Source organism: Camelus ferus, chromosome 4 (assembly GCF_009834535.1).
Source record: "Camelus ferus isolate YT-003-E chromosome 4, BCGSAC_Cfer_1.0, whole genome shotgun sequence".
Classification (NCBI taxonomy): Eukaryota; Metazoa; Chordata; class Mammalia; order Artiodactyla; family Camelidae; genus Camelus; species Camelus ferus.
The window spans coordinates 46,656,120-46,683,048 of record NC_045699.1 but is presented as its reverse complement, the minus strand read 5'-3'; the positions used below and the strand labels follow the sequence as shown (position 1 = coordinate 46,683,048).

The 26,929-nt window shown below is 51.6% G+C and overlaps 1 protein-coding gene across 1 annotated transcript in view; it reads right to left on the bottom strand.

The window, feature by feature from the left end:
- The window catches only part of COL15A1 (collagen type XV alpha 1 chain), a 96,628-nt gene that overhangs the window by 38,252 nt on the left and 31,447 nt on the right, over positions 1-26,929 (bottom strand). Inside the window, 13 exon segments of the mRNA XM_032478063.1 lie at positions 537-599; positions 1,169-1,294; positions 2,473-2,565; positions 3,702-3,761; positions 7,163-7,303; positions 7,835-7,984; positions 10,011-10,163; positions 11,434-11,580; positions 13,843-13,952; positions 17,090-17,237; positions 21,846-21,926; positions 23,655-23,729; positions 24,932-25,479. Of these exon segments, the coding sequence (XP_032333954.1) occupies positions 537-599; positions 1,169-1,294; positions 2,473-2,565; positions 3,702-3,761; positions 7,163-7,303; positions 7,835-7,984; positions 10,011-10,163; positions 11,434-11,580; positions 13,843-13,952; positions 17,090-17,237; positions 21,846-21,926; positions 23,655-23,729; positions 24,932-25,479 (1,895 nt within the window).

Below are 26,929 nucleotides of genomic sequence, written 5' to 3'. Positions count from 1 at the left end.
GAGTGAGGGTGCAGCCCTGCAAGCAGGCAGGCGGCTCAGATCTTCTCTCAGTGGAGAGGGAGTGAGTGATGAGAGACTGCTCTAGCAAATTTCACTGGCCAGGTGGGTGGAGGCTGGATCGTGGGTGGGGAGAAATTGGTACCGGCAAGGAGCCTGATGCCACACTGCAGGCAAGGAGAGATGAAGGTCACGTGGGGGCGGGGAGAGAGGTGAGAGACGTGCACATCAGACTGGCCAGTCTTGGCAACGCACAGATTGTGGCAGGGAAGGGAGAGGAGGGAGGAGTTAGTGAAGACCCTGCTTTTGAGTCCAGACAACTAGGCGAATCGTGGTGCCACTCTCTGAAGCTGGGGACATGCAGGTGTGGGCTGGGGAAGATGCTGAGTTCGGGTTTGGGCGTAAAGAGCCCCAGGATGGAGACTTCCAGCAGAGAGGATCCGAACAGGATCAGAGGCAAGGTCAGGCTTAAAGGTCAGAGACGGGGTGGGCAGGCCTGGTGGTTCCCTTGTGTTGGAACCCTCCCCCCTTCCCGGTACCTTCTCCCCTTTCATTCCAGGATGGCCGGAGGCTCCATTAAGTCCAGGCTTCCCTTCAGGGCCCTGAAGAACATCAAGGACAATCAGCCCACAACATCTCTGATAAGAATCAAACAGGAACCCTTTTTGGAAAAGCAGGTGAGGGCTGGGATGACCCAGTGGGTGAGGTGGGTGGGTCCAGAGCCTTTTTGACCCCTGGCAGAGCGCCCAGCCCAGCCCCTGCGCAGCCACTGCTGGCTGTGCACCTGTAGATGAGTGTCTTTTACTCTCTGGGGCACATTTTCTCTTCTGCAGGGACTCAGGGGGCAGGGCTGGACAAGATGGCCCCTGGGGGCTTCTTACCCCAGGCCCAGCACTGATGTCCTGTGATTCCAAGATTCTGCATGAGCCTGCATTTCCTACACTGACTAAGATAAAGCAGCGAAACAACATGTAACGTGACGTTTTTCTTAGCTTTGCTTCTTAGGAGCCTTAGTAATGTCTCAGCTGAGCAGGACTTTTGTTTACAAATACTAGCTAGCCGCTCATCCCCCGCTGAGAGGCTTAGTTCTGGGGTCTGCAGTCTGTACGCCCTCTCTGGCTAAAGGAAGCCCCATGGGCACAGGGAAGGGGAGATGACTTCAGCAGCTCACCGGGGGACCGGGTTCACCAGCAGGTCCATCCTCTCCAGGAGATCCAGGGGGTCCAATGAAAACATCGGTTCCTGGTTTTCCTGGAAGCCCAGGTAAGCCAGGTGGGCCCGGGGGGCCTGGGGGACCCTAAAAGACAGACACCCTGTTAAAAAACAGTGTGAGAGGGGATAAATATATATGTTCCATTCATTCTTTCCATTCCTGACAACAACTTGCAAGTAGGGACTCGTGTTCCCACTTAGAAGATGGGGAAACTGAGGCTCAGTGAGATGATGTGACTTGCTCAAGGGCTCACATGCACAGCTAATTAGCAGATCTGGGATTTGAATCCAGGTCTTTTTAAGCCCATTATGTCATGTTTTCTCCCTAGATGCATGTATACAATAAAAATCCAATTCGGTGGAATTCTCAGAGACGCTCTTATTTAGTTTTTGATTACCTTAGAGGTCAGTCCCAAACTGCCTATTGTTAACCCTTGTTTAAAATATCTCTGCAATGTACTAGTCTCTTTTGCCTCTGGCTGGGCTGGCTGATCCCACCAGCTTGGAAGTCCCAACGGGGTCCCGCTCCACTCATCCGGTGAGTCCTGAACCCTTCCAGCCCTGTCACAAGGGGGCAGAAGGGCAGCTGAGTAGGTGTCTAGGTGGGGATTCAGCACAAGGGCTCAGAGGAAGGGGTGGAGATGAGGGTGGGGCCCTGGGGACAGAGGTACGAGCCACAGCTGGAGGAGAGAAGTGCCCCCAGGGGGAGCTTTAGGGGGACCAAAGGGGGCCCAGTCTTGGGCAAGAGGCTGGGAGAGCAAGAGGTGTGAAAGGGGCTGAAAGAGTGGTCTGGAGAGGGAGGAAGGAGGCTGCCTCAGGGTAGGGAGGGTTTCAAGGAGGATCCGGAAGCCACAGTGTGAAATGCTATCTAGATGAGAGGCCAGCAGGTCTCTGGAATGGGTAAAGGGGGGGGGGGGGACAGAGCCAGAGTGTAGAGGTGAAGGTCATGGGCGTATGTGCTGTGGAACAGCCTGCTGGAGACGGCTGCCAGGGGAAGGAGGCAGGTGGCAATATGGGGGTACTGACTATAAGTCAAGGCTCAGTCTCACTTAAAATAACACCGATCAAAGTGGAAAATGCCAAACATGCACAAACATAGAGGGAAAAGTCCAGTGAATCCCAGGAGCTCACCATTAGCCTCAACCGTCATTAGCATTAGCAACATGGCCAATCGAGTTTCATCTGTTACCGTCCCACTCCCTCCCTCCTGCGTCCTCAGGAAGCCTGCCCCAGATGCCAGGCCACTTCACCCTTCACACTCACTCTTAACAGCTCCTCACTGCGCACCAGGTCCCCAGAGCCAGAGCCAACATCCAAGCCCCAGCCCAGGCCAGAGCCTTCAGCCTCCGCTCCCACCTGCAGAGAGAAAAAGTTCCCACAACCTGATTTCACCTGCCACTCTCCAAGGACAGCCATGCCACTGAAAGTCTTCCCATATTCTGTGGTCCCGTAACTGCTGCTGCCAGCTTTCCTTCTGGCCTTTCCGCCCCCTCCCCTCTACAGCTGCCCTCCTCCCTCTCCCCCTCCCAGCTGTGAGGCCAGTCCTCACACACAGGACACTCTCACAACCCTGCAGCCTCTTTTCCTGCCTTTCAAATCCCTACTCATCCTTCAAGGCCCCATTCCATGGTCCCCTCCTCCATGAAGCCCCCCACCCAACCCCATTTTCAGACAGACTTCTCTCTCCTTCTCTGTTCCCACCAGCCTCTGTGGACGTCTGGTTTTGGCAGTAGGACCACCTGACTTGAATCTCAGTCGTGTATGTCTGTCAGTCCCTCTAGACTAGGACTCCTTCAGGGCTGGCCCAATCCCAAGACACCTCTGGGTGCCCAGTGTCAGCAAGAGATCTGGCATCGAGAAGGCACTCAGTGTGTACTTGTTGAAAGTCATCAAATTCCTCCCAGGAGCAAAAGGGAATTTACAGAACACCTTTAGTGGTACTTAATTCCTGAAGACGGGAACCAGGCGAGGCCTAATTCAATCACTGAACAAGGAGGAGCTGGGTTAGGGGTTAGAGCTGAGTTTAGGAAGGTGGCGGTGGGGTGTGTGGGGTGGGAGGAGGGAGGTGGTGATATGGAGGTGGGGAGACCAGCTAGGAGGCTGATGCCACCATCCGAGGGCTGAGGAGGTGCTGCACAGCTAGACTGGGTGTTTGTGGACTGACTGGATGGGAGAGGGGGAGGGGAGGCCTGCGGGGACGTTTCCTGGTTTCTCTCTTGGTGACCAGAAGATGGGGTTCATTCCCAGAGCAGGGAACCCTGAGGGGAGAGCAGGTCTGGGGGCAGGGTGACGAGTCCATCTTGGGACCTGGGGCCTTTTAGGGCACAAGATATAAACTGGGTGTAAATAGATTCTGCTCCTGGGCTCCCTGAGAGAGCCCTGAGGTCTGACTGGAAGGCACGTGGGGGCTGAAAGGAAGGGTCTGCCTGTGGCTTTTTGCTGCACTCCTGGCCCCTGCACACTGCATGTGACGAGCCCAGGGCGAATCTCACCGTGGGTCCAGCGGGCCCAGCAGATCCAGGGAAACCAGGAAGCCCCTCCTCAGCTTCACCCTAAAGAGAACCAGGTATCAGTGGAGCACTGGACACCCCTTCCCACTGTGCCCTCTTCTCTCTCCAGAAACTGTGCTCACCCTAAGATAAGGCTTATGCAGGAGTTCCATATACTAATTTGTTGAGCGTATACTATATGGAAGGTAAAGTTTTCCTTGTATTAACTCATTTAATCCTCACCACAACCCGGAGAAAAGGTTCTGTGATCCCAATCTTATGCATGAATAAACAGAGAGGGGTGGGGCAGAGCCAGGCGTGATGCCCTGCTCACCCGCTGCCTTGGGTGACTCTGAGATTCAAAATGATCCTGAAGATATTCCAGAGCGAGCGCTCCCTTGACTCTCCTTATTGTGCTTTTAAAACTATTTGCTCAGGAATCGGGGCATTCATTTCAATTTGTGTCAGATTCCTGACCCAGGCACACAGGGTGACCTGTCTCCATCAGGGACGTGCTGCGTGTACGTCTCTCCCTTTCTCCGCGCCTCCCTTCCTTTTTCCATAGAGCTTTTAAAAAATCTTTTTGGAAAAGTCAGAAGCCCTCTTGGGTGGAAACACTACCGTGTGTTAGGAACCTATCAACCTGCACCTTTCTACCACTTGAAGGCCACAACTGCTGACATTTAGGGAGGGTATTCCTTCCAGGGTGTCTACGTGTGTCTATTTTTAAACCGTTAAGACCACACAGTATACTCACGCTCATAACGAGCTTTTTTCACTTAATATTATGTGGCATTTTCCTCCATCACTAACTACTCCTAATAAGTATAATTTTAACAGCTGCATAAAGTTCCATTATTTGAACATCCTTTAATTCAATTAACCCCCGTACCATTGGCTAGTTAAACTCTGTCCAGTTTTTTTCCATTATGGACAATACTGAGATTAACATCCATGTACATGAAGCCTTTTTACATATCAGACTGTCTCCTTTAGGGTCGATTCCTAGAACAGAAGTGTCTGGGTCAACATTATGCAATTTTATGGTGTTACTATGAGTCGACAAAGAATTTCTCAATTCCCACCAGCCCAGCTGGTCTCACTGGGCCCTCACCAAGTGCCAACTTCTCAAAGCAGAAAATATAAAGCATCTAAGGACAACTGGTCCAGTTTCCCCAACAAATCAATGGCAAAAAGGAAAAAGTAGGTGGCAGACAATCACAGACTAAAAGAGACTTAAGAGACACATCAACCAAGCCCAGCACAGACCTTGTTTGGATTCAGACTCAAACTGTCAAAAGGCATTTTTAAACAGCTAGAGTATTAGAAAACACGAAGGAGCCATTGTTAATTTTGTTAAGTGGATAATGACATCCCTTATTACCACTAATGGATGACACTGTGGCTAAGGAAAAAAGAGGTCCCAGATCAACCTATTATCGATACGCATTAAAGTATTTCTGAGTTAAATGATATCTCTGGGATTTGCCTTAAAACACTCCAGCCTTCCCCTTCCCTCCACTCCAAAAAATGGCCATAGGAGGTGGAGCAGCTGGCATAATGTGGGTAATTGCTCACGCTGAGAGATGGGTATGTGGGGGGTTATTATAGGATTCTAAGTCCTTTTGTGAATTTTTAGAGTTTCTATAATAAACAGATTTTTTTTTTTTTTAAGAAAAAGGAAAACGAGAACTGGCTCTGTGTGAAGGCACGCGGCCAGCCGGTTCTGCTGCACCCGACGCGGCATCACCGCGGGGAGATGCGGTCTTGGTGTTTGCGTGTCCCCTGGGGTGAGGAGCAGAAGAGCAGGGGGACTTTGTTTAGGGAGTCACAGTGCAGGAGCCGGGGGTGGGGGGGGAGCCGCAGGCATCACAGCCAGCCTGGTGGGGGCCACGTAAGTTGCCCAGTAGAGGCTCCTCCGAGCAGGAGCCCTGGGACACTAGGGGCTCCTTACTTGGTCTGGCAGTGCACTCAGACACCTGCAGTGGCCTAAGCTGCCAGGTGTCTCTAAGATGCAGAGAGGGTTAAAACCCAGAGTTCTTGCTCACCCCCTCCTTTTATAGATGGCAACATGGAGACTCACCATGAGTCAGAACCTCAGCCTCCTGGCTCCCAGCCTGGGGCCGCCCCAGGACATGAGCTCGCTGCAGGCCAGCTTACCCGGGTTCAAATCCCGGCCCTGCTCTTAGAGGCCTGCCACAGCAGCATGTTTCTTTCCCTGAGTCTCACTCCTCTCACCTGGAAAATGGAGATGGCACACCTTGTACGAGGGTGGTGAGGTGCACAGAATCAGATCAACTTGGAACCCAGAGTGCTTAATAAACGTCAGTGCAAATGGCTTATTTCCTGCCCCTTGACTGTGAATTCCTTGGGGATAGGAACGAGGTCAAATTCACCCCAATGCTGAGTGTCTGGACCGAGGGCCCTGAGTTGCTGTGCACTGAGTCAGTGAGCACGTCAGTGAGTGAACGAGCAATTCTAAATAAAGGGGCAGTCACAGGGATTGGCGACCACGGGGCCAGTGGAGCAGTGGGCATTCAGGACTCCCAGTGGGCTCTCGGACGTCCCTCCCACAGCCCCTCCTGTCCCAGGTCAGCCCTGAGCTCTGTGGCAGAGGGACCACATGCCTGTAGCGTGAGTCAAGGCTCTGAAAGCATGTGTGACCAAGGGCTACTCGGGGAACTGGCTGGCCCAAGCTGGTCACCAATGGAATACTTTCTCTTAAAAATATTGACATTTGAAGGGCAATTTAATTCCCCAATTGACACGAGCCCACGCTAAGGGCCAGCTCTGGGTTTCCCATTTCTAAGGGACAAAGTTACAGCCCTTAAGTGGCGACAACCTCCCATATGTGTACAGAGCTTTCCAAACATTCCCTGACCTGCATTCTGACTTGAATTCACAACCACCCTCTTTTACAGATGAGGAAGGAAACTGAGGCCCAAAGAAAAGGATTTGCATGAGGTCCTACAGTTACAGTCCAGAATCACAGAAACTCACATTTGAAGGGAATCGAATACCTTCACCCCAGCCCCCCTCAACATACACACACACCTTTGATACTTCTATTTCCTCCACAGTCCCTGCCAAGTCTTACAAGCCTTCCCACCTCCAGGATGGGACTCTCGTGACATTTGAGATGGGGCCTCTGTATCTTTGGGCAGCTCTGCCTGTTAGAAAGTTCTCATTTCAATGGAAGAAGTGGGCAATGTGGGACACAAAGCCAGGTGCCCTAGATTTTCACCTCTTGCTTTTTCCTCTACCATCTGTAGCTTCCTTATGTGTTCCCAGATTGGAAGACCCTCAAATGCCCAAATTCCACACTTTGCAAACCAAAATGAAAACCCACCCCTGAGAGAGGCAGGGGCAGGCCCCTCCCACGACTCTGACCTTTCTTTCCCCCCTCTGTAAGACTGGCCAAGTCAAATCTTCACTCCTCTTTAGGAAGTGAAATCTTTGCTTACCAGAGGGACCCCCCTTTCAGGAGCCACCGTGGGTACGGGGAGTAGGGGCCCCTCCGGGGGGGCGCCGCCCAGCTCTTCTGCCCCAGATGCCATAAAGGGCTCCTCGGTTGCCACTGCTACTGAGTCTTCATCACCAGGACCCTGAGAAGCCAAATCAACACGGGGAATCACGTCACTTCACCCACGATGCAATGTGCGCACGGCTGCCAGGGAGTTTTGTTGACTGTCCTTGCAGGTGCTTCCTTGGTGCTAGGCCAATTTCAAAGCACTTTCCTACCTATGACTGTCATTACCCTTTACTGCCAACACATTCAGAGAACCACAGGCTCATAATCTTCTTCTGAAACATGTGTCTCCTCTAAGCCCCCTTCCCAGTAAGAGGCGCTCACTGCCTCTCCCTCCAGCAACCCATCTAACTTTGGGCCACATTCTGAGAAAGTTCTCCCTGGACAAAGCTGGGGTGGCAGGGTCGGGACACAGCCTGCTCCCCTGACCCCTGTGCCATGCTCCTTCAGTTACACTCGGCCACCCTCTGGTTGGTGCTGACCCAGTTATTCGTTTTAACGAAGCTGCATGTGCATTTGGCTCTGGGAAGCCTGGAAACTGCTCCTGTCTCAGGACCCTGACCTCTCTCCCTGCTGTGAGCCAGAGAGGATGCCAGGAGGCACTCACAGAAGTGATCGCTTGCTCGGGGGCCGCTGTGGGTGTGAGGGGAGCCAGGCCATCGGTGGGGACCCCGCTGGCCTCCTCTTCCTCAAAGGGGATGAGAGGCACTTCTGAGGCCGCTGCTGCTGTAGTTAAACCTTCTTCACTGATTGGACCCTGAAACGAAACTGGCATAAGGGATCATGCCACTTCGTCCATACCCCTGGTTGGCGGGTGTGTGACTGCAGGGAGGACACCGCCGAGGCTGTCAGATAAACACATGGCCACAGTGCATCTAGGACCTCGCCTTAGCCCACAGAACCCCAGAACTCCAGGTCAGAAGGCCCCTCCCAGGTCACCCCCTCCCTGCCCCAGTAGGAGTCCCCAGCACACCTCTGCCAAGTGCCTTCTCCCAACCCGCGCACCCTCAGTCACGGGAGCTCCCCTCCTCCACAGGGAGCCCTTCTCTTTCCAGACAGCTCTGCTAGTTAAGCTCTAGTTTCTGCTAAGGAAGGACTCAGTAGAACTGGGAACTGCTCCCTAGTTTTCTTACCTGTGACAAGGGACTTGCCCTTAAAGAAAAAGGAAAGGGGAGGAGGATGGGATGAGGGAAGAAGGAGAAGAAAGAGAAGAGGAGGAAGGAGGAGAAGGTGGTGGTGATGACGATTTGTTAATTAAAATAATCCACGTAACGGCCAAGTGGCCTGCAGAGCTCGTCACCTGACCAGGGCACATGCTCCCCAGCGTCAAGTTTCCCTGCATGGACGCCAGACCCGGGGTGAAGGCTGGAGGAAAGTGCGGAATGACTCAAAGGCCAGTGTTGATACGGGATAGCCTGACGACCCCGCACTCACTCAGCAAACAACTGCTGAGGCCCCAACCTCTGCAGGAATGAAGACAGACCACTGAGCAAGATGAACACGATCCCTGGCCTCTCAGAGCCTGCAGCCTGGTAGGGAGCCAGAAATGAACTATTTTATTTAGTGAACAAGTTCATTCTTCCAAGGAGAAATTCGGGGTGCCATGAATGTGTCTGATGGGGAGACTTCACAGCCTGGGAGGCACCTCCCAGATGAAGTGGGGGTTGAGCTGAACTCTGAAGGATAAGCAGGAATTAAAGGAGGGGAGGGAGGTTCCAGAGAGAGGAGAGAGAATGGGAAGATTCTAAGCCAGGAAGGAGAGTGGCGTGTTCAAGAAACTGAAAAGAGGTCAGTGAGGCTGGAGCATCCAGAGCAGGGACAGTGGCCTGAGATGTGGTCCCTGAGGCTGGCAAGGCTGGACCCTGCAAGCTTTGGAGGCCAGGTCGGGGAGCAGGGTCTGCAGCATGGGCAATGGGAGGCCCCTCGCAGAGAGCTGCCCCCACCAGGAGGAGTCAGGGGAGAGGACAGAGGAGGCCAGGAGGGGCCTTAGCCATCACCTGGGCTGGGGACACAGTGGCTTGGTCCAGGCGGCTGGCACAGGAGGAGGATAGAAAGAGGCAGATCTGTGATGTGTTGAGGTGGGAAAATCAGCAAGACTTGACACGTGATGGAATGTGGGAAGTAAGCAAGAGGGTGGAGAGTTCCGGATAAGGCCACTGGGGGACAATGGTCCTATCATCTGAGACAGGAATGAACACAGGAGGGGTGGAGGTGAGTCTAGGTTTGAATCTGTGGAGTCTGAAGAACTTACAGGACATCCAGTATAATAATATTATAGGACAGACTTACAAAGTGTCCTGGAATAATCATGTCCTGCCTTCAGGAGTTGGAAACAGTGTCCCCATGGTGCCTAAGGAGAGGGCTGAGAAGGCCTGGCCATGCCCTGGGACCATGCCAGGCCTGCTGCACCCTGCCCCTCCATTGCCCTCTGACCGCTTGTGCTTGGGCCCAGAAATGGGCCAGGCTGTGCCCTCCAACACCTCCTCCACTCACACCCTGGCTCCTGACCCCTGTATCAGCCCTGGACTCACCCCTACCTCACTGACTCACTCATCTCCCTACTGGGCCACTATCAGCCTGTGCAGTCCCATGCCTCCAGGGGCCACAGCACGCTCACCCAGGCACTGGCAAACTCCACATCTGAGGGAGTATTTGGTCAGAGGTGTGCCCTCCCCACTCTGGTTCCTCTGGATTTGCTGAACAGAATAGAGATGGGCCCACTGAGAAGGGCAGGACCTGCTCCCAGCCCTGAACTCAACCCTCCAGCACTCTACACCCCTTACCAGAGTGACCCCTTCCCCAGGGTCCTGGATGGACATGGAGAAGGTCAGTCCTCTGGTAGGCTCACTGCTGGCCTCTGCTTCCCCGGCACTGCTGACGGGCACCTCGGCCTCCCCAGCCACTGTCGCTGCCGAACCTTCTTCATCATCTGGACCCTGAATAGGAAGACATCACAAGGGCCCCCGTCCATGATCCACTGTGCTGTGATTGGAGGGAGGGGACTGCAGGGCGCCTCCTGCACCGGCATCCTGTCACTCTTGTGCCTTCAGAGCACTTGCCCACCCACAGCCTCACCTTACACCATTGCCCCGAGTGTGTTCCCACATGGAAGACTGGACCTTGCATACAGCCCAAGGTGTGAGCCCCAAGGCCAGCATGTACCTGTGTGGTTCACCCCGCACCCCTGCCAACGTTAGTGACTCGGCGCTCACTGTCCCCACCATCCTCCTTCCATGACTCCTGAGAGTGCAGCTTCCACTGAGCACCCAGGTCGTGGTGCTGGGACAAAACCCAGGTCCTGGAATGCAGAGCTTCCTTGGTGATGGGGTTGGCTAGCCTCAGAGACCACCTCCTGAACCTCTCTCTCCTAGCTTAATGCCCTCTGCCTTGCACCCCTCCCACATTCTTAAAACTGCCCTCCCCGAGGTCACTAGTTGTCACGGGGACAGATCCAAAGGAAGCTTTCCAGGCCCTTACTCACCGGGACTCTTGCAGGATCTGAAATCGTTGGCCACTCCCAGGGCGAGTCAATACCTCCCCCTGCCCAGATGGAGACACAGCCTCCGAACCCACCCCCCTGCCTCCAGTTTCCTTCCCCCATCCTCACCCTACTCAGGATTTCAGTGATCTTTCCAAAATCCTACTCAGATTACATCACTCCCTTCTTTAATACCTTCCAGTGACTCCGCATTCCTGCGGGACACTCGGTTCCTTCTCCCTGCGCCCACAGTCTCGGAGGCCCCACAGGCACGCTGCACGTCTTTAGAACTTTGTATTTTCTCACTGATGCCTCCAGGCCTTTCTCCAGCTGGCCCACCTCCTGGGACACCGTCTCCCTCCCGGCTGCCAGGCCACTTCTAAGCATCCCCCTGGTCTCTCCCTTGGCATCCTTTCCCTAGGAAGTCTTCCTGGTCCCCCAGGTCTGGGTTCTGGGCCCCTTCTGGTGCTCCCCTGTGCTCTCCTATTGCACCGCCTGCCTCTCTGTCCCCAGGAACTGGGTCCATCCTGTTCACCTGGTGCCCAGTGCAGCACGGCACTCCACTAACATCTGCTGAGTGAGTCAAAAGATGCCTCGGCCTCCAAATCAGTGTCCACTTGGACTTGGCTGTCACTCTGCACTTTGCAGACAGATGAGGAAGGCCAGCGACTGCTCCCACCCAGACTCCAGAAACAGGTGAAGCAGAGCATGCACTCTGAGCTGCTTACCAGAGTGACCCCTTCCCCGGAGTCCTTGGTGGATGTGGAGAGCTTCGGTCCCCCGGTGGGCACAATGTCGACCTCTGCTTCCCTGGCAGTGCTGATGGGCACCTCGGCTGCTGCTGTTGCTGTTAAACCTTCTTCAGTAGGTGAGCCCTGGGAACAAAGGCATCACTTAGGACCTCATCACTTGCCCATAGCCCTGATCCACGCACCTGTGGCTGGAGCGAACAGACTGCCCGTACCCCTCCAGCACCTTGCATTTCTGTAGCTTCATTTCCTCAAAGCACTTTCTTATCTATGACGTTACTCCAGCTCCACACAGTCCCAGAATCCCTGTAGCAGGAGGGACTGCAAAGCACCTGTGTCTCCTGTTTGATTCCAAGCATCTATTTGCCACATCAATGACTGGGAAATCACTGCCTCCTGAGACACCTGCTCCAGTGCTGGACACTTCTGTCTAGACCTATCTGTGTTCCTGTGACCTCCCCTATGTGTCCAGGAGCCATAAGGATAGGATGAATGTCTTCATCCATGACGGCGCTTCAGAGATGCCCAGGCATCAGCCTCATCCTCAGCCTTCTCCAGACCAGTCACCCCTCTCTTTCCCTGTGACTCCATTTCCTTGGGAAATGCACAGACAGACTCTATGAAGGTTGCACAGCAGATGTAGGACATGGCAACAGAGAGCAGCTTTGGCTGCTGGTGTCACCAAACTATGTTTTATCTCAGTTTCACTCAGTTGTTTTATTTTTCCTTTTACTTTTGGGTGGGGTTTTGTTTTGTTGCAAAAAGTAGTTCCTTTGGATACTAAAAACACTAGCCTGGTCAAAGTTAGACAGACTTCTTTGTTGCAGGACTTCTCAGAGCCTGTATGAAGAAGAATCAAGAGCAGATCATTTCCCAACCTTACTTGACCACAGAACCCTTTTTTCATATAACATATTAAATCCTTGCCAAACTATATTGTCCCAAAAAACAGAGAAAAGATGATGGCACAGGATTTTAAAATGATATTTTTTTTCTGACTCAATGTCAGCTAAAGTTGCAAAGGGCAAGTACAATTCCACAGGCCTCAGGTACCCTGCATATTTTAAAAGGAGGAGGCAGACCACTCGTGCAGGACATGCTAAGTGACAGTGCAATGGAATCAGCTCCACCAGCATTAGCCCATCACCAGCCCCTGGGCTACATAAGAACAGGTAACAAATTTGTTAAGGGGTTGAGTGATTAGAGTCAGAATTCCTTTGGAGAGAATTCTCAGTGTGCTGTGGCTTTTCCCCTCCCCTCTCCTCACTACAAACCATTTGGTGAGCTGGATATGGAGTCCGTGGACTTTGGGAGGCAAAGGGACTGGTGTTTAATTCCCTCTAGAGAAATACCAAAGGCAAGAGCAGGGAGCCATCTAGACCCAGAGTGAAGGAGACAGAGAGGTGTCTGTCCTGCAGCTGTTTTCCTGGTGATAGAATGATATGACCCCTCCAAAGGGAGCCAGCTAAAGCCATCCCAGGGTGGACTCCACCCAAAGGGGCCCGTAGAGAATCAGGGTGATCAGCAGAGGGTGGAAGCTTGGATCCTCGGTCTCCTGCAGGAGGACCTCTGAGAGTCACAGAAGAATGAGAGAATGTTCTAGCAATCAGATATCTTCTTGACCAGTCACATGTGCCCTTTCCTCCAGGTGGGCCAGACTCTGCAGATGTTAAAAACAGCTGCTGGAGATGGGGGTGGGGGGTAGTGATGGGAGGGAAGAGAGAGAAGCAAAAAAATGAGGAAATCCCTAACCATGCTTCCTTCCCTGGCAGTCTCCTGGTTGTATTTCTATTGAATTCTTCATATTATAGTGGACTGGACTTTGGAAATATCTGTGAAAACAGGCTGTTACCAGATAGTGACTGGGAGAGTACAGAAGTGTCTGAGTTCTCATCCTAGGATAGGGAAGAGAATGAGCGGACACTGGGTTTTTAGCAGAGGCCAGAAGTGAGAATCATACGCTGGCTTTAATTTGGCATCCTCCTGTGTCCAGCATTTAAACAACTGGCTTTGCAGGTGGAAAAGCCAATTACCAAACAATAAAGCAGACATGCCTGCAGTTAATCCGATTCTGCCAAAGGGCGGAAGAGGCTGTGCATCTTCATAACAGGAAGGAGGTGGGTGCCCTGGTGAGGACCCAGCATTCATCTCTGGGCAGGTGTGAGGACCAGCTTGCGCTGCCTCTCCTCCCTGTCCTGGTGCATCCCCGGAGAGCCTCTGGGGCCCTGGGACTCCTGCTCCTCTGTACCAGCGGGAGGGAGGCAGTCTCCATGATGTTCAACTAAAATCCTTGTGGCTCTCTACATGGTGCCCGAGACAAGTCACCGTTAAGTCTGAAATAAGCAAATGTACTACAGACTTATCAAATGAAATGTACCATTCACTCACCTCTTCAATGACATCAGGGAAGCCCCTATCCCCCGAGCCAGTGTCTGTAACGAGGACACCATCCACAGTATGCACTCTCTCCAGCGTGTCATTCAGGATCTCACCAGACCCTATAGGAAGCAGGCATTCTCTAATTAATAACTGCACTTGGCAACTGAAAAATAATGATGTATTTCTGCACCTAGGACTTGAAAAGATGTCCATAACACAGGATTAAGAGGAAGAAAAAGTTGCAGAAAAACAGACGTCAAAAGGCAGAATTACACAGTGGTTTCCCTTCACAGGCTCTGGTACCCACTGCTGGACTGGAACCCTGCTTTGCCACTTACTAGGAATGTGACCTGCAGCAAGTCATGTAACCTGTGGCTCAGGTTCCTCATCTACAAATAGGGGATCCTAATTCCTATCTCATGGGGTCATTTTTGAGGATTATATGTTGCAAAGTTAATGCAAGAAAACCACTGAGGACAGCGCCTGACCTAGAGTTAGCAGTTGATAAATGTTCATTGTCAGTGTGGTCTGTATTTGTAAAAGTATACGTGTTTTATCATCGTTGCATATATTATCATCACTATAATTTACATAATTATTATATATAACATATAAAATAGATAGATATGTACATCTGAGTGTGTGCAGATAAACCACACACACTTGGCTAAACCACAGTATTTAATATTGGTTTCCTCCATAGGACAGGACAGGAAACTACTATTTTGGTTCATACAACTCCGCACTGATTGAACTGTTACCACAAGCACACATTTCTTTTGCAATTTAAAAAACAAACGGAGTCCTCAAGCAAAGAAAAAGACATTCTGCTAAGATGAATGCCCACCTGTTAGGGCTGGGCCCTGGCTAACCATGCCCTGTGCACTCCCTCATGTCATCCACCTGCTGGCCCATCTGTCCTACCCACAAGGACCTCCCTGCCACCTTGCAGCCAGTGGGCAGAGCCAAGGCAGGAGTCCCATGTTTGCAGTCTCCCCACAGAGTGTGTGTCCTGCTCTGATTTGCACATTTGCACTTTATGATTATTAACTCCATTTTGCAAAGGAGGAACAAGTTCCCACAGAGAGTAAGAGCTGGGAGGGGCCCTGAAGCCAGTCCTTTCCAGACACACTGTGCTCATGCATGTCCCCTGGGAAGGACAGTGTCGGGGGAAGATGCTGAACTACTCAAGGGACTCTGCGCCCACACGCACTGAAAAGGCTGAATGCCCAGGAGTGGTCAGCCCCCCACAATCACTCTCACATCCTCCCTGCTCTGACCACCAGGGGGTGCTGTGCTCGCAGCTGGAGGGACCTCAGGCCTCTGAGTCCCCACCCCGGGGGATGGAGGTTGGGGTGGCGTGCCCTGGGCCAAGAGGGTGTCAGGACCCTTGGAGTAAAACTCCTGGTAGGCTCTCCCTAGCCAGGGACAGGGCTCGGGGTTCAGCCCCTTCCTCCTCACTGTCTGAGCTGTCCTCTCAACAAGAACGGGGACCTCCCAGCCAGTCTGCTGTTTCCGTTTGGCCTTGTGTCTGCCACAGAAGCATTCTGGAGGATCCCAGGGAACAGGCGAGCTGTGCTAAGACTGTGTCCCATCTCCTCTGCACTTGCCCCTTAGTCCAGGAGAGGTCCTCACCCTGCAGCCTCGGCCCCACCCCACCCCTCCCTCTGAGATCCTAATCATAACACCCCCCACTCCCCCACCCCAAACCCCACCCCGGCCAGAGAATCGCCTGCGCAGTTCACAGACCACTTCCACACCCACTGCGGCTGCATTCAACCCTCTCTTCTGCCCGGGAGGCAGGGGCTGTGGACACTCCCAGTGGACAGTGAAGGAATCCAAAGCTTAGAAATGTCAAGCAGCTTGTCTAGGCCTGACAGCAAATAGGTGGCTGAGCAAGGCTTCCGTCCAAAGGGTCTGCTCTCGGCCAGCAGTCTTTCCACAGCTACGCCCTGATTTCTACGCCCTGGTATTATGACTTTATTAAATTACTATGCAATTTTTTTCTATTCAGTACTATATACCTTCTCTCACCCACTGATTTCCCAAGTTTAGTTGTTAAAATAACATTTATTTACTGATGCAGAAGTGAAAGGAATGATACATGGGATTTTAGAAGACTTGTAAAATACACAAGTACAAAAAAGACAATCAAAACTTACAATCCTGCCACCCAGAGATAACCACTCACAGTATTTAGTTGTCCATTATTCTAACATACACACACACAGTGCTCTACATGGCTATATATAGATTTAAATAATATATATTCAAATTTAGGGTCACAGCACACATATAGTTTTGAAATATGCTTTTTTCATGGAATACATCCTGAGTGTGTCCCTGGGTCATTAAATCTTGTGTCACCAATTCCAGGGCTGTACATATGAATGAAATACAATTTGCCCAATCAATCCCTACTGTGGGCAGTCTGGGTTGTTCTTCACTTTGTACCTAAATCTCAGTGCTCTGGTTTGGCTGTAACTTCAATCTGAATGGTTACCCCTCTGATAAAGGGAAGAAAATGCAGGCTGACCTCAGACCGTGGGCACGTCAAGCTGCTGTCTGGGGGATCCTGGAGGATCCTGGACTTCTGCCAAGGCTTCTCTGTATGGCTGGGCAGGGGTCAGAGCCCTGGACGGGGAGCCAGGAGGCCAGCACGCCCCCAGGGCCTGCCGCTGACCTCCTGTGTGCTTGCCCTCCTCTGGCCATCAGTTAGCTTCCCCCATGTGCCAACAGGAGTTTAGACGGCCTGATCCTCTGAGAGTTGGCGAGTCTGTGGCTGAGGCCGGAAAGAGTAGGGACTGTGGAGTCAGGCCTGGGCGCTGGCTCAGTCTCACCATTCACTAGTTGTGTGACCGTGGGCACGTCACCCACCTTTCCAAGCATTGGTTTTTCCATCTGTAAAATACTGGCTAATACTAGCAACTAGGTGACGTGCTGTCGGGACTGGAGACAGGGGACATAAACACTTGGTACACAGTAAGTATTTAATAAGCAGCCACAATTATCACACGCTTTTCTGTTAAGCCCTAGGCCCTTCTGGAGGGGTGGAGTCTAGGGGTTAAAGGTTCTAGGGTTCTGCCATTTATGAGCCGTGGAGCCTCAGCTGGATGGCATAACCTCTCTGATTCAAATTCCCCATCTCATTTGTAAAATGAGAATAATTATAGTTCCTTCCTCAAGGGGTTGAGGAAGGTTAAGTGAGATGCTCTGCGTTACACCCACCACCTATGAAGGTGCCTCAGGGACTTGCCTTGCTCAGGGCTGCCGTGCAGGATGACACTCAGGTTGGTGGTTTCCTGGGTCCCCTTGGGTACAGGTTCGCCGGAAAGCTCCGTATCCTCAGAGGGAGGGGATGGAGTTGGAGGTGTGTTTATGGGTTCCACTTCTGTTTCTCTAGACTGAAGAGAGGAAAAATGACACCCAAAAAGATTTAGTTGGCAGGAAAGCAGAAAAGAGGTTGGTATCATTGGAGAAAATATCGTCTCCACAAGAGCTGAATAAACCCAGAAGAAATCTAGAACCGTGAACCTCTCAGGGCCTAAAAAAGATGCATGTTACGGTAATGAAATGCTGTTCAGTTTATAGCAAGACTCTGCTATTCTCAGCTGAAGCTCTCTGAGCACAGAGACCACATTTCTGTGATCCCTGGATCCCAGGCCAGCACAGAGAGGTGCTCAGTAAAGATCTGGTAGAGGAAAGGAGGCAGAGAGGGAGAGGGGGAGGAAGGAAGGGGGAAGCTGCACTCAGTAAAAGCTGCATAAATCCAATCCCGGGCACACACTGGTCACATATTCCTATGAAAATAAAAGATTAGGGTATGGTTTCCTTTCTGGGAAACATCAGCTTCTGTGTAGCTTTTCTAAAGCCAGTCAATGTCTTAACCACCTTTACCAACTAGGAAAAAACAAACACACAAAAAAACCCCAACAGCGGCAAACACAGCAGTTCAGAGATCTAGGCGGAAATCCTGATAAACAGTAGCAAAAGTCAACCCCAGACCCAGGATCAGGTAGAAGCTCCTGTGACCCAGGGCTTGTCAGTCGTCTGTCTCATCACTTTCTGAGCTCAAGGGGCTGGGCGTGAATGGAAGGATTCTGCTGATCAGTGCTGTACCTGTGATACGAACAAGAAGCAACTAAGACACTAAGATCTCAGGATAAGTGTCTTACCACAGCCATCACTTACCTATCCTGGCTAATAACAGAAGGTGATTTCCTTAATGTCAGAATCCAGGGTACCAGTGATGAATCTCTGGTCCATCAGAACAAGGAGGATTCATATGGACCCCTAATTTAGGATTTAATGGTTCAGTTTTTCCAATCAAACTGGGGTCAAATCCCAGCTCTCCAGTTATTAGCTATGTTATGTTGGGCAAGTCACATAAGCTCACTGAGCCTCAGCTTCCTCCTCTGTAAAGTGGGGCTAATAATGAATACTTAAAGGGTATAACATGCAAGGTGCTCAGCATAGGACTAGGCCCACAGTATAAATGGTACTTATCATCAACAGCAAGAGCATTCTAAATTTTGAGAAAGAACATCACCTCGACAGTCACCTTCTCTGGGTGTTGCTATTAAAGGTGATTACCTGTTTGTTTATCTACACTTATAGTTTTTTCAATAGTGAATATGGAATATTTGTGTCCTAAAAAAAGATATAGTTTCTTGTATTATAAACCTCCAGGGTGGAGGCAGGGATAGATGGCTTCAAGAAGCTGAGCCCTGAAGAATGAACAGAGTTTCAGAAAACGGATGGAAGGGCCGATGAAGTGAGAAAGGTCACAGCACTGCCAGGGCCTGACCACCTGTGCTCGGCAGGCAACACGGAGGGAAGCAGAGGGATGGAGGCTGGGAAGGAGAGAGAGGGAGGGGGCTGGTTCTGCAGTGAGAAGTCTGGCCTTCAACTGGGAGCAACGGACATGCCCCTTGGGTATCAGGCTGGGGGAGATGTGAGCAGGTATGTACTTCAGGGAGTTCACCCTGGTGCCAATGAGAGCATGGATTTGGGGAGTTGAGGTTTAGGCAGGCCACCAGCAGGTTGTACTAAAGAAGCCGAGTAAGGCAGGAACCAGGGTAGAGCAGTGGGAGCAGAGAGCAGGCAGCCCCACAGGAGACGCTGGGAAGACCAAGTAAGACCTCTGCGTTTCCCGCAGCTGCATGGTGACCTAGCAGGGCGGTAAGGACCCCCGCCCCAGGCAGCTCCTCTCCTCTCCCTGCCAAGGGTCCGGGGGAAGACACTTCATCATGGCTCCCTGATGGTGCCAAGAAAGCTCATGTCTAGCCTGGAGCAAGGCTGCTGGTGGCTGGAAGCCCAGTTGCTTTAGCAGGAACTTGGGATTTGAGACAAGGCAGGTAGGGCAGGGTGGCTGAGCTCAGCAACTCAAGGTGGCAAAGGCTGGGAAATCACAGACTCCAGCCTATCAGCTAAAAGCCTCTTTTAGCAAACTCTCAACAAGGCAGCCATGAACCCTGGGTTCAAGGGCAGAGCCGGTGAGCTGACCCTCGGTGGTCAGAGTCAGGTGTCCTGCCTCCAACAGGTGGCTGCTGGTTTTCAGGGATTAGTATGGATGGAGAACCAGTGTGGCTGATCCCTGGGATGCAGAAATGAATGAATAAGAAGGGCATCTCTTCTCAAGCTGTTGGACTCTCAGGGAGAAGACACAGACCCAGGCCGAGACACCACTACTGTGACTGAATGTGACTTGGGAGTGCAGAAGTGAGAGCCAAGCGTGAGGAGGGAAGCTTGACCATGGACTCCAATGAGGGGCTGTGGACGGGATCCTGAAGGACCAGTGGGTAATAGGCAAGCAGAGAAGGGGTGGGCAGGGGCCCTCCGGGCAAACAGACTTGCAGGAGCCAAGGCATGGGCGAGGGGTGAAGGGCTTGGTGTGCTAGGAAACTGAGAGCATTTGGGTGTAGCTGGAAGAGAGGTCCGCTGTGGATCAGAATCACCTACAGAGCTTCGTGTAAGAACAGACTCTCAGACCTCTCTCCAGACCGACTGAATCTGAATGTCCGGGTATGCAGCCCAGGCAAGAGGCTTTTTTAAAGACTCTCCCCCAGCACCTCCCTCTCTGCACATGCCCCCGCCCCTCCCCAGCTTTGATGCACAGCCAGGGCTGAGAACCATAGGGTATTAATTCTAACTCAGCAAAGATAGAACTTCCCAGAAATGGAAAGGTGTGTCAGGAGATGCTGACTTAGCAGGGGGAAGAATGAGGGAACAGGGACTCCTACCCTAAATGGGGAAGGAGGCGAGGAGGGGCTGGCTTTTAAGTCCCTGACCGTGATTCAGTTTGCTGGTCATGGCTTGTGTCTTGGAGAGTGGCAGGTTGGAAAGGGTGAGGACAGGGAAGTGAGATTCATTCCAAGAGAGAAGCCAGACAGAGAGGGGAGGGGAACGTCTGAGCCAAAGAGGGAAATTCCCCGTCCCTGGAGGGGGCGGCCAGGGAGGGGAGCCACGGGCCCTTCCAGGAGCTGGTGAAAGGGGGAAGCCCCGCTGGCTGGCTGCGATGTGACTGACAGTGGCCTGGGCCCGGCTGCAGACCTAGCTCTGCAGCCTGTAGGCTGGGCAGCCTCGGGCAAATCTCTACACTCCCAGATGCCTCTGTGCCTCCCCTGGGGTTAAAACCTCATGGTCATCTCATGCTCTCAGACCCCACCACCCTTTCCTGTCCTTCCCTCAGGGCCACCATGGGTTATTAGCATCTCTGCCTGAGTCAGCCTCACTCCTGGCTGTGACTGGTACACTGGGGGGCAGCACCAGGCTAGAAAGCCCAAGGGACCACTGCCCTGTGCCCTCCTGCCCTGTGCCCTGGACACACCAATGTGGTGGCCAAGGGCTGATGGGCACACAGGGCTGTAACATTGCCCAGAGAAGCCATGCCCCAGTCACCATCCAGGTGGGCACATTGGACCCTTGACATTCTCCATCCCAGCTGCCTCCAAATTGGCTGTGGCCCTGGGGGTGCACCTCTCCAACATTGCCCAGGCCAGCAGCACAGGTTCATGGCCTAAACCCTGGATGGGGCATGAAGGGAACAGCTCAGCTCTAGGGCAAGTCTCTTTCTCACTCTGGGCCTCAGTTTGCCCAACTGTACAAAGGGCAGTTTTCTGTACACCTCTGTATAGAAAGAGGTGACCTCTCAGTCCCTCCTATGCGAACAGACTCTGGTCCTGTTCTGTCCTACCCACACCTCTGCCACTGGAGGTCTACAATTTATAGCCCCTGCCTTATTTCCATCTCTCTGCTTTCTTCTGTCAGAGATGAGTTTATGGACTGAGACAGGCCAATCAAGGAGATTGCTGGGGCTTCTGTGTTCAATGACTCAGACACCACTGGCTGTTTTCATTAAAACAGGCCCCTTAGTGTCTCCACGGTCTGATTCAGTGCTTTTAAAACCACTTCCTTGTCTCTGCCACAGGGCACATTCCCAGGAGGGAAGAGGCCCACACCACTGGGAGCATGGCTGCCTTTCCCATGGGGCCAGAAGCGAGCTCCTAGGAGGACTCTGCGTCTCACAGGAATGGGGTTCCTGACTTCCTTCTTACAGCTACAGCCCCGAGCAAATGTGACAATGGCCACCATTCAGGGCTGCTGCCCTTGTGCCAGGCACTGGGCTGAGACCTCCCCTGCACTGCCTCCTCTAACCTTACAACAACCCTATGAGATAGCACACTGTTTGTTGCATTATGGAAAAGGGGCTGAGGCTCAGAGGGGCTGAGTAAGTCACGCAAGTTCACACAGCTGGGAGGCGACAGAGTGCAACGTTTGCCTTTGGACAGCCCTCTCATGGCCACAGCACAAAGTAGCACCCAGCCAACAGCATTCTTGTGTACTGGGGATTTTGCAAAACATCCATTGGCCAGTCTTCTCTTGACCTCCCCAGGTGAGCCATCCAATGAAGTCACAGATCTGAGAATGGAGACCAGCGCTCTGGGCTCTCCGATAACCCCCAGCCTCCTAAAAGCCGACCAAGATGACACAGCACAGCACCCAGTACTCACCGGGGCTTGAGTGAAGGTGACAGCTTCTAAGATCTCAGCCACTTCGTCTGTCTCCTGAAGCCCGCTGGTCTCTCCCGATGCCTGTATGAAGACAAATCATGCCAGGCAGAGCAGGTTACAACTAACTGGGCAAGTCACAGGAACCACTCCCATGGAGGAACAGTGAGTGTGGGAAAGGGAAGGAGGGAGAGACGGAGATGGACAGAGGCAGAGAGAGTGGGATGGAGGACAGAGCACGCATCTTGGCTATTCTTTTTGTTTCCTTCATCATTTTATTGCTCAAACAGACAGAAAACTATAATCAACAGACAGTCCAACATACCTACTTGCATTCTGTCCAGGTGCCCTGAATCTCTGTCAAAAGGGCCTCCCAATCTTTGCATGGCTGTCATTGGAATTTCACGCTGGGAACCGTTACGTTTGAAGTGCGTCCTCCCTTTGCTAGCTCATCTGCACAGTTAGCCCTCTAACGGCAGCCGGGACACCCGCATGCCATGGTTCTGCAGCTGACTCGTGGACCCTTGGGTCATTTCTATTTGTCCAATACTAACATGCAGAGAGGAAGGAATCCATGCACACAAGGCTCCCCTTCTCTCAGCGTCATATGAGTGAATGCCAGGCCAGGAGCATGGCCTCAAGGAGAGCAGATATTCTCACAGAGCCAAGGTCCACCTCTGAGGGCTCTCCAACTACACTGTTAGCATTTTTTTTTAATTGAAGTATAGTCCATTTACAACGTTGTGTTAATTTCTGGTGTACAGCATAGTGATTCATATATATATATATATATTCCTTTTCATATTCTTTATCATAATAGGCCATTACCAGCTATTGAATACAGTTCCCTGTGCTACACAGTAAGACCTTGTTTATCTCATCCCCGGTCCTAGGACCACAGGCAATCAGCATTTTTTACTAAATGAATGTAATCAGCTTATGTTTAGCTTTGGGGCTGACAGCACCCAAAGAGGTGCAGAAACTCTGGGAATCGGCCACATTCCGCCTTCCTCTGGCTTTTCTGTGCCATGCCATGGCTCCTGCCTGGACCACCTTTTCTTCTTCACCTGGCTGACGCTGGCTTGTCACTCGTCAGGCATCAACTCCTCTCCAACTGGGTCCCAGTTCCTCCTCCTCCACCTTCCTTGCCCCCACCCAACCTGTAGAGTTTGGGTCTTAGGACCAGTTACCCTCAGCTCCGTCACTGCATTTGAGTGTGTAAGTGTGAGTCAGCATCTGGAGGATGAAGGCAGTTCCCAGTTTATCCCTTTATCGCCGGTATCTCCCCAGGTCTGTCACCTAGCAGATGCTCAGTAAATCCCGGAGGGAGGAAGGGAGGGAGGGACGGGGAAAGGACCCATCTTAACCACCCACCCTGTCTACCACTCCCCCAGTGGAGGAAATGGTTCATTTGCCAAGCATAAAAGCTAAATTTAGATTTATTTTCATAAGGATTTACACCCAGAATGTCTTAAGAGTTTTAACTTTGATTTTAGAATCCTGACACCCTTTCTTGGCAGGAAGTCTGGAAACCAGGCCACTTCATTGACTGGCACAGCCACGGAAGAACCTAACACCTTAGAAGAAACACAACCTGCCTCCCCCCAACACACACCAAAGAGATGGCTGAAGCTCTTAAAAATAATAATAAAGCCAAAAAGCCCAAAATAGGACTTGAGGCAGCGCCTGCCAAGATGAGAGATTTCAGAGACTCCATGACATCGGGGGTGAAGAATTGCCTGGGGGCCTTGTCTGGCTGACTGGCTGCTGGGGCCCGCAGGGCCCACTGTTGGGGTGGGGTGAGGGGCTCACCGAGGAGTCTTCAGCTTCACACAGCATCTCGGGAGTCCTGGGGTCGCGGTGGACGGTGAGCTGCTGTATGGCGCCCTGGGAAAAGGCAGAGGGGAGGGGTCAGAAGCCACATCTGCAGCGTGAGCACCCATGGGAGACACGACTGTTTTTGTAAAGGAGAAAAGCCAAGTAAAAGGCAGGCGTGAGAAGAGCTGCCCGCAGCCGAGACAAGGAAACGAAGCCACCTCCAGGCTCACTCTCCTTTAGGGGGACTCTCCCCAGGCCATTGTAACATGAGCGCTGCTAACTAGAGAGGTCCTTGGAGAGCACGGTGTTCAAGGCACAAGCTAACAGCAGCCTCCTAACTTGTCCCCAGGTCCCCAGCTTGTCAGTGGCAAGCCCTCAAATGCACACCTCCTCCACCAAAAAGTGTCCTTCCCGTGGCTCAAAGCTTCCCAGCTGGAAGGACTTGTCCCCAGCGTAGCTCTCGACCAGCCTCCCTGCCTCCACTCCCGCCTCCCCTCCCCACACCTGACAGTCCGTTCTCTATGACCTGTCTTGAATCAGTTGGGCAGGTATCAGTAAGGATACGTGCTGACTACATGAGTAACTACAGTAACCTAGGGATTTGCTTTAGAATTCATAAAAGCCCATTGATAGTAAAATCAGTTTTCCAGTATTTTTTCAGGGCATACTGTCCAAAAGGAGAGAGAGAAAGCACCTCACACTCTGGCCTTCCCGCTAGTGCACCTCTGCAGAAACTACTCACACGCAACCACCACCCCTTTCCAAAGATAAAAGTCACTAAAGGAGATAACAAGCCTTACCCTTTTTATAACACCTTAAAACATACAAAATGCTTTCACATAGGCTGGCTCACGTGATTCCACAACCCTATGGCCCAAGTTTTCTCATCCCCACTTACAGAAAAAAAAAAAAAAACCCACAACACAGAGAGGATCAGAGAATCCAGGTACTTTCTAAAATCCTCAGGCTAAACTGAAAACTCAGGGCTGGAATCCAGGTTTTTTTGTTCCAGGCCTAGCTTTCTTCCCACCATACATAGATGCCTTTTTGACGACATAAGAATAAACTAATAACAAGAATTGCTGGTGGGGAGGGTATAGCTCAATGGTAGAGTACATGCTTAGCATGCATCAGGGCCTGGGTTCCGTCCCCAGTACTTCCATTATAAATTAGTTAATTAATAATTTAAAACATAAAATACAAAAAGAATGGCTGCTCGTGTTTGTTGTACAGAGTCCAGCAACCCCCTGATCCACAGGATTCGGACTCACGGTGAATCTTTCCAGCCCCGTGGCTCCTGCGTTGCCCACGAAGATTCCTGCACTGGGCTCGAAGGTCAAGGCCCGGGAGGACCTCGGGAAAGGGACGTGGCTGTGCTCCTCGCAGTCCACGAGGAGGGTTACTTCCTCACCCTGGACAACCACGGCAAAGCGGTTCCACCTGTGGGTCATCACGGGCACCGGGAAGGCGGCAGCCTCGTGGGACACCTGGGAGCCAGGCTCTGTGTAGTAGAGGATGACCCGCTGATGGCCATCCTGCACGCCCGAGAGCCGCAGGCCCAGGTAGATGACCTTCTGGAAGGCATCTGTGATAGCAAAGAGCACTCCTCCTTGGGCGCTGCTGGGCTTCACCGTCACGCTGATGGCAAAGTCCCTGAAGAAGGTGCGCGGGATGAGGGTCCTGGCTGGGCGGCCAACGTTGGCTCCAGGCCCGAAGCTGTAGGCCGGGAAGCCGCCATAGCCGGTGACAAAGGACACGGATGAGGGGAGCGGGACGCCGATGAGCTCCGTGAGGTCCAGGTGGCCCTGGGAAGCCAATTCTGCAGGAAGGAAGAGAGAGGAGACCACGCTTCACACATAGATTCTACTTTGCTTGGAACTGAGGAAGAGATGTCACGAACGAAATGGGATCCTTTGGGAACCCACTGGAGTTTCATAATTACTGTTTTTCAAACTTTTTTGACAACAACCCACAGTGAAAAATGTATTTAAATTGCAATCCAATGTGCACGTTTAGACAAATACACATCTGTAACACCGAAACAAATGTTTCATAAAATATTATTTAACTTTTAATACTTACCAGGCATTCTGATATTTCCCCTTCTGTTTAATAATTCTTTTTCTCTTCTATTTCACTAAAAACATGCTGGAAACAACCTGCCAAATTGATTTCATTACCCACTAACAAGTCATGATGTGCAGTTTTGAAAACATTTAAGAATATTCTGGAGGGAGGTTATAGCTCAGTGGTAGTGCATGCTTGGCATTCACAAGGTCCTGAGTTCAATCCCCAGCACCGCCATTAAACAAACAAACAAACAAGCAAACCTAATTACCTCCTCCCCCAAACAAAACAAAACAAAAAAACTCCAAAGAATATTCCTACAATGCTCCCTCGTCAATGTGGGGATTTTTTCCCCATTTCTTTCTTTAAAAGTGGATAGGTTTATTTTGTTCTGGTTGATTGAGATCTACTGTTTAAGTGCCTCAGGGTGTGGGACAAAAGCAGGGACAAAGTAAAGAGTTCCCAGACATCAGGACAACTGAAGTTTGCGTCATCGTCATCACACTTCGTCACTATGGTTATCATCAGGACCGTCATCATCTGCGTTCCCTGGGCTCTCACTCTGCGTCAGGCTCTGCTCGCTCCTCTGCACATACATTAGCTCATTCACTCCTCACAGCAACTCTGTGAGGGTAGGTCCTATTATCCCCATTCTGCTTCAGAGAAAACTTAGAGAAGTTAAGATTTGCCCAAAGGAAGTCCATTTGGAGTCCAAAGCCGGAGCATCTGACTCCAGAGGCTGGGCTGCTAACCATTACCCTTTGGGGGAGAGATAATAGGGCACCATTATGCTTCCCAGAAAGGACCCCAGGCTCATGAGCCTGAGTCCTCCCTTCCCCTGGGAGAAGGCTGCCGGCTGGTTTGCAGGGACATGCACCCACGTGCAGCTGAGGTGATGAGACAGGAAGGCAGGTCCCATAGAGAGGCAGACAGGAGCCTGGCAGGTGGGACAGTGGATACAAACTGGACTTTGAAAAAGGAATATTTGAAAAAAGGAATGTAAAATATTCATTTTGTGTAATATATTTTATTGATTAATGTTGAAGTGATAATCTGGGGAAATACTGGGCTAAATAAAATATATGATTAACATTTTCTAAGAAAGAAAAACATGAGGAACAGGCATGTGCCTCCCACTACACTTCAGAAAGATAATATCAGTTCAGCTCAAGCCCTCACAATCTCCCTAATCCTATCCCCCT